The 7,602-nt window shown below is 44.7% G+C and overlaps 1 protein-coding gene across 1 annotated transcript in view; it reads left to right on the top strand.

Annotated features, from left to right (window-relative positions):
* The window catches only part of LOC144179852 (uncharacterized), a 54,939-nt gene that overhangs the window by 37,686 nt on the left and 9,651 nt on the right, over positions 1–7,602 (top strand). Inside the window, exon 6 of the mRNA XM_077708279.1 lies at positions 7,369–7,580. Within this exon, the coding sequence (XP_077564405.1) occupies positions 7,369–7,580 (212 nt within the window). The remainder of the gene's footprint in view (positions 1–7,368; positions 7,581–7,602) is intronic.

The raw sequence follows: 7,602 nt of genomic DNA, 5'->3' as shown, positions 1-7,602 counted from the left end.
CCTTGAACTCTGAGGCACGCTCGCTAAAAATATAATATTCTCGCTGTTGATAATGTTTTTTTCCCAAAATAGTACCAGATACTGAAGCAAAGCTTGTTACTCTGCCCTCCACCGGTCTCGTTTGGCAGCGTCTTCTGCCACGCGCGTGGCACCAGCCACGCCCCCCTGGCAACGGCTGCTGCCACGCGTGACGTCATAATGACGTCATAGCATTTATAATTCTCATTTGGTCTCCTCGATTTGGCTACACTTTCTGCACCAGTTCAGGCGGTGTAGCACTCGCGCACTCGATTTGCCAGTGCACCTTGCGCCACCTGCACTTCGGCCCTCGATTTGACGCCGTGCTGCACCAGTTCTTCTACACTTCTGCACTAGCCCCTGTGCGAGTTCTCGTCTCGTGCAAGGTGTAGCTTGCGAAAGAACTGGCGCTGCACTTGCACGGCACTTTTGTGAACTAGTGCAGAAAGTGTAGCCGAATCGAGGAGACCAATTATTTTGTGTAGTGTAGTCCAAAATACACATTTTTTTATATTTGCAGTACAAAATAACGCACCATTGAACTGCTAAAACTTTTCTAAACAAACAATTTTTGTTCTTGCGGGAGCAGCCGGCGATGCTGCTGCTGCTGCTGCCAGCTGCGGCTGCCGTATCGCGTACATCAGTGATGCCAACCCTAGGGATTTATCCCTAGATCTAGGGGTTTTTTGTCTCTTTTAAAGATTTGGCGTCTTTTTGTGAAATCTAGGGATTTTTTAGAGTCTGTTGAAATGAAACGCTATGCAGCTTAGTGACTGGTGTTGCTGAGTAACCACGCGTTTTCAACAATAAGTGACTGCAAAGAATGTAATTTTTTGCTAATTTCTATTTTTCATTTCTAACTTTCCTTCGCTATTTCTATTTTTTTCATTTAAAACAGCATTGGTGTTGTGCAAGCCGAGAGAGGCCGACTGTGGTTCTGTAACGCGAGGTTCTCGCAGTAACAACCTCTGAGGTGTGCTGTCGAAGGAACTTGTCCGAACTTGTTGTCGTGAGTGACAACTTGTCTTCGCAAGTGAAGTGCAACTACAGTGCAACTGTGGAAACTCTGAGGTGTGCTGTACACTCAAAGGAACTTTTCCAAACGTGTCTTCACGAGTGACTACTTGGCTTCGCGAGTGAAAGTGCAGTTGTGACTAAAAAAAAAATTTTTTAAATGCAATCTGGGGATTTTGTTTGCTATCTAGGGATTTTTGAGGGGTCATTCTAGGGATAAAGCGTTGCCTCAGGTTGGCATCACTGGCGTACATGGAGTCGCGTATCCGAAAGCGTGACGAAGCTCCGATTTTCTCGGGCCGACAACGTAGATGAACCGGAGTTCATACTGTTAGAAGCACTATCTGAAAACGTGAGAAAGTTGCTTGTGATTATGTATTGCGTGGGGACCCAGCCAGCCTTTCCAGACCGCAGCAAAATAGCCGCTCTCGAGTAATGTTGACCTGTGACCGCTTGGTTATGCTTGGTGTACGCCGATGGTACCTGCGTACAGTTTCAGCGTACGTGAGACGACATCGCACAGCCGACTGGCCCCGTTCGAACAAGCTACGTGCCACACAAGAAAAGACACCGTCCGAGCGTAATTCTGTGAACCTTCCGACGCATGTCGGCGCGGCGGCATCTGCTAACAACATTTTGCACCACGGCAAGTCCAGAATGCTTAAATGGGCGACCTGAAATCGCGGTGTGTGTTCTCGAAATGAAGACAACTTAGCAGCGCCAAAAGATAATCAGAATGTACAGTGCCGAGGACGAAGGGTAGTGGCGGCAACCGTTTTTTACTAGGCACATGTGCGCATTACAATTACAGACAATTGCGCCAAGAATAGGAAAGGTAATCTTTGGTGTCCCCACACATGTACCACGTACGTACCACTACAGTAGATCTCCTCTTCTGAAATATTAGCAAGGAAAACTTCCGAAAATAGGGAAGTTCTTATTTTCTAGTGAGCGAAATTGTAGCTTGAAATTTGTTTTACACCCAGGATACGTTTTATGAGCAGAAAAGTCTTGTGAGCATGCGCCACAAGGATCATAATTGCGTGATATTCAGCGCTTAAAAAGATTTCCTAGTAGAAACCAAAGATTTCGTAGTAGAATACATGATTCTATGACAGTTTAGGACCTGCGACCTTCAAAAGGTGGACTAGCTAGACACTTCATCTCATAGCCACTGCACTGGTATAACTTTCACGTCTCACTGTACCATGGTGTACGCTATGTTGGCCAGACTTGACTGAGTCCCTCATGCAAAGGAAGTTAATTCAGGGCACACACCCAGACGATAGGGTCAGAGAAGAGGCTGTACAGACGGTAATAGGAAGGGTGTACGCTTGGCCGGCCATCATGTCTAATACACCTACATGCACTCCAGCATATGAAAACCTATGGGTTCTGCACAGGCTCAATAAGCAACGTCAAAGAGAATCTTAAGATGTGCCTGGAACGTGAAAGCATCTACGGATTGTTTGTGTAAACAGGTATAAGCAGTGAGCATGGTGCAAATGTAATTGATAGGCAAATGTCAAGGCTGTCATGGGGCGAATTTAACAAAAAGAAATGGTGAAAAAGATCCCAATTTCAAACTACATTGATGTTATATGTGCATGCACTATAAACACAGTCATCAGTATGTTAACTGTACGTGAACACTCAAGTGATATGATCAAACGGAACTAGAGGCCCCACTATAATCGCCCAGTTATGTTTCTTTGCAGTGGAATAGGTCGGTATCTGTTAGTCGCACAAACAAGATTCTCTTGGAGAAATAGCTGGAAAGTGGCTATGGAGCTCCAGCTGCTTTACACATTTTCTGTAATACCAGTTATTTGTTTGAAGTTTGCAATAAAATTGATCTCATTTGTTAGTCTTTTTAATTAATGAACGAAACTTTTCGTGGCCACAAAACAGTGGTCGATAAACAAATGCTCACTTTCTTTGGTGGCTTGTAACGATTCACTAGAATTTCACATGGCCAACCCAAGGAATCCATGGCTCGTACACTGCAGGGTAGTGCTAGTCTCCAAAAACATTTGGCAGGACGACTGGAAACTAGCGCGGCCCACAGGCTGCATAGGTGGAAACCAGTAGCCCACCCACACAGTGCCATAAAACAGCTAATGAATGGAGTGAGTCTTGGCTAAATATTAAGCAGGTTAAAGGGTAGGTTCGCATTGATAGATTTTATGCCATCGTTCACTGTGCGTAGATTAACTATTTAATGGGCACAATAGTCATTTTTGTTATTTCGGACAGTTCTTGAAGGGTGTCCTAAATGTTCTTTATTAACAAAACAAAAAGTGAAAGCTCTCAGTTAGGGATTTTAAAAACATTGTTTAGCCTCTCCAGCAATTGTCCCAGCCTGAAGGAAGTCGGCTGATAGTTGGTGCCGATTTTCGTCCTCGCTTGCTAGCTCCCTGACCAAGCACATGAATGAAGAAAGATGGTGACCAAAGTGAGAAGAGAAGGTGCATCCCGTACAACAGCCCTTGATCATCTAAACACCAGAAAAAAGTGCCGATGACTCACAGGCCACAACTAGGGCGTTAAAATACCTTTTGACATACATTTACAGAGCATTTACAACCTTTTATAAAAAAAAATCGTACGATTACACACAGTCCCTCCATAGAAGGGGTTTGTTTCAGACAAGGTCATTGAAATTTGTTATTAGTAACAACATAAACTCATCATTGGTCCCTTTCATTCAGCACTTACGGGCTTCGTTTTAAAAACCCTGCTGTTTCTATTTCACGTATAAATGAATTGCTTATGCAATATTCTCTTATTTATCTATGTTCGAAGTAAACTGTGTTATACCGTAAAATGTGATGTGCCGTGTGCATGCAGGTGTAACATTCTTCAATGGGACATGCAGAACATGTAGCTCAGTGCTGATAAACTTAAATCAGGGAAAATAAAGCTTCCCATGTTGCTTCTTTATTTTTGTATTTATTCTCTCTACCATATACCTTGGTGGTAACTCAACTAAGCTCACCTTTTCCCTAGGCCTTTATAATTATTTTGCTCTGCAATTATACATTCTCAGCTGGAGCATGCCTGCTGGATTCAGGCCCCAACCACGCTTTGCTATTTCACATTTGCAGCTGTATGAAATGTTGTTCTTTAGGTTTTGCCAATGATTTCCAACAGGCCACTTAACTAGTGTCAAAACCATTTTATACCTTTAATTGCTATTTGTAGCAAACAGTATTGTATCATTTTTCATAACACATTTTGTTGTAACCTCATTCAATGATTTTGTTACCCCGCCAGCCTGGTTCATAAATCTTTGCGTGAACATGCTTGTCTTGCAGCTAATCTGCAGTAACAGACACGACACATTTTGGCTTTCCAGCGTAGCTTTGGTGTCCGCAAAAAGGAATCTTTTTCTTGGCTCGTCTGCAGCGCTTTGTAGAAAAAGATCACTTGCTGGTTTGGCTTTCCCGCAGGACTCTAGTGACTATAGTGCAAGAGAGTATCGCTTGCTTATTCCTTTTTTGTTGAGGTTTTAATGCTGTACATCTTCCAGAAGAACCCTGGCATTTTGTTTGGAAATGGAGCTTCACCCCACAGGCTGTGCAGAGAAAGTAGAGCTACTCAGTCACTTTTTGCATAGACACGCAAGTTTGGCAGATCACTTGTCATTGACAAGCAAGTGTTTGATTTCTGGCTTAAGGTGCAACGCTGGGATAGTTTACTAGTTGGGGGGAAAAAAGCGCAGTGTTGATAAACAGTACTGAAGTACTAGGAAAGGTGCCGTGATCAACATGGTTTCCATGTGTTGGCAGCTTTTTGGTCCAGTGTTTTTCATGAATATTTGCCAGGGGGCCTTAACATGGCCTGCTTTTGTGTAACAAAAATGTCAACAGTGAAGCACTTATCAATGCTCACATGCTGCTCATTGATAGTAGAGCAAAAGTACGTTCAGCAGTCATTTTATTGTTAAAGCCACCCATGATCCATACACCTTCCAGCTGTACTGCAACTTTCACAAACACCGACAGACATTCACATCCACGCACGTGGCCTTGGCTCCAGTTCTTGTACAAGGTATTAAGAAGTACTCTCGGGAGTGGGCAATGTCACGCTCGACACCAACCATTACCCCAAAGTTGTACTTGATGAACTATTTTTTAAGCCTGTTGGCTTAAAGGATTGTTTAAGTGCACATTTTGTGGAAGAAAAAGAAACAGCTAATGGGCACACAACACACAACCCGTGAATGTGTTTTCTAGCAGCTGGCTTCTGACGAGACTTGCATCATTGTGAACGAAATGTGGGACATTTTATAATGCCCCTTACCACTAAGTAAATTCACTTGAGCAATTTTCCAAAACAGTCTACACAGTGCGGAGTTAAAAAGCAATAGAATGTGAAACGCCCCCTCACAATTGGAAACTCTTCCTGTTCACTACCCCAAAGGCTTTGACAGTAGACGCTTAAGCACGCTTCACCAGTTGCGAATACAAGCATTAGTGTCAAGTTGAACTCTGCAGAGTGCTTGGGATGGGCATATAGATGTCACAGCCACTTGGAATTTGTGCATAGAATGCAAGCCTCCGAGATAAGCTCTCATCATCATTAGCCCATCCTGCTGAGAGTGAATGAAAGTATTGTGGCTGGTTATGTTCAATTCCAACCAAGCCAAACACAAGAGTAAAGAAGGAACGAGCCTATCAAAATACATACTCAAAGCAGATGCAGGAGGAAGTTCTGTTGCCTAACCAGATTAGAGGAGGCGAAATGTACTGGAGCGAAGGAAAGGGAAATAAAAGCCAAGCAGTAATTTTAAGCCTTGCCTATCATTTCATTAAGACTTCCTAAGTTGAAAGCACAATGTACTAAGCAACAAATCTGAGCATTGATGAACAATAACTGAACTGTCACTTGTTAACCTTATGCACACCAGACTTTTAAAGGACTATTAGCAGAAGTTCCAAACTTGGCTCACACGGCGATCTTATCGGCTGCACTTCTCCCATGCTTGCACAGTTGGAGCTTGAGCCTCCTTGCACAAGAAGCCAGCCAGTCAGCGAATGGGTTCAGTGGTATCTTGAATAGATATATCTTTGGACGGGCAGTTGGGCTCCACCCACGGAAGTGAAACTGCGCTCCCTGCACGGATTCTGCAGCGCCACGTGCACAGATCGTTTCTGCGGAATAGTCAGGATACATTTCTCGGCGACAGTACTACTGCCCCGGGGGAAAAATTGTAGAAGCTACATGCGAGATCGGATTGCGTTCGATGACGCCGTGCGCTACCTGACGACACTTGATTCGTGCACACGCTGACATGACCTACGTCGCTCGCCACGGCGCGATGGAAAATACTGATCCCTACGTTTTATAATTGAGCCACCACTCCAGAATCAGAACAGAAGGCTTGGCATGGAAGAAGCGAGGCACAAGTGCAGGCGCGTAAAGCCGATAGCACGCGAACGGCATAACAACGTGAAGCTTACAAAATATTAAACGACAACAGTACAGTTCTAGGAGCATGTAAAAAGCGGGGCGAAGCAGCGTGCAGAAAACAATGCGTTAGGCTTACCAAGACGTGCAACAGCAAGTTCACAAAAAATACCCAATCTAAATAATTACAAGCACACCTCCCAACAAGAAACAACTGCCGCGAGGCAGCCGCTCTACAGGGAGATAAGGACGTAACGATGCGTCAGGCCTGCCATTCGAACCACGGGCGGAGAACATCGGGACACAAGACGCGAAGCTGCCGTCGTCGTTAACACAAAAAAGTGGCATGATCAAAGGACGTAAATATGACGTTTACTTTGTGACGTCACAGGAAGTCACGTGATTACTTTAGCTTCACGTCACTTCTGCGTGGCAGCAGCTGTTGCCAGGGGGGCGCAGCTCGTGCCACGCGCGTGGCAGGAGACTTAACCGTCTCGTTTACGTGGAGAGACTCGTACCATACATATCATTGGAACCTCGCAAAGCAGTCGTTCCACTTTGGTACCAATTACTATTTTTTGGAAACGCGTTCAAAGTAAAGAATATATTATTATTTTAGCAAACTATCCATTGTAAGGTCTTCTTTATTCTTTTCAAAGTCGTATTGGTCATATCACGATGGCATCACCAATGGCGGCGCCCAGTCGTTTGTTTTGGACAGAGTTTCTCAATATACTAGTGAGAAACTCTATGGTTTTCGACACAAAAGGTGGTTTTGACGGTGTTTGACAACTCGTACAGTTTCATGACTCCTGAGTTCTTTTTTGCGTACGGTGTTTGCGGGTCAAGTACCCAGGGAAGCAAAAAGCCGCGTGCTCGCACCGAGCAGCCCAGCAGTGCATTAGCGTGCACTCCATGAGAATGACGGCGAGTCCTACCCGGCCGCAACGGGAGTTTCATTCTGCGCTTCATTGACACTGTGAATGGTGAAACAACAAACACAATGGAGATAGGTCTCATCGAGTTCTCGACGCGTGCGAGAAAGTTGTTTGCGCTCCAGGCGGTGTGTGTGCCGACCGTTCGGGTGATTTGGCTACGCGAGATGATGCACTGGTCAGCGCAGTTTGCGAGTGTCGGTAAGCTCAGCCCACGTTTCGG

The sequence above is a fragment of the Haemaphysalis longicornis genome, unplaced genomic scaffold, assembly GCF_048455015.1.
Source record: "Haemaphysalis longicornis isolate Haplotype H1 unplaced genomic scaffold, Haemaphysalis longicornis Haplotype H1 scaffold_4, whole genome shotgun sequence".
In the NCBI taxonomy this organism is placed as follows: Eukaryota; Metazoa; Arthropoda; class Arachnida; order Ixodida; family Ixodidae; genus Haemaphysalis; species Haemaphysalis longicornis.
This window is presented reverse-complemented; position numbering and strand designations above follow the sequence as displayed.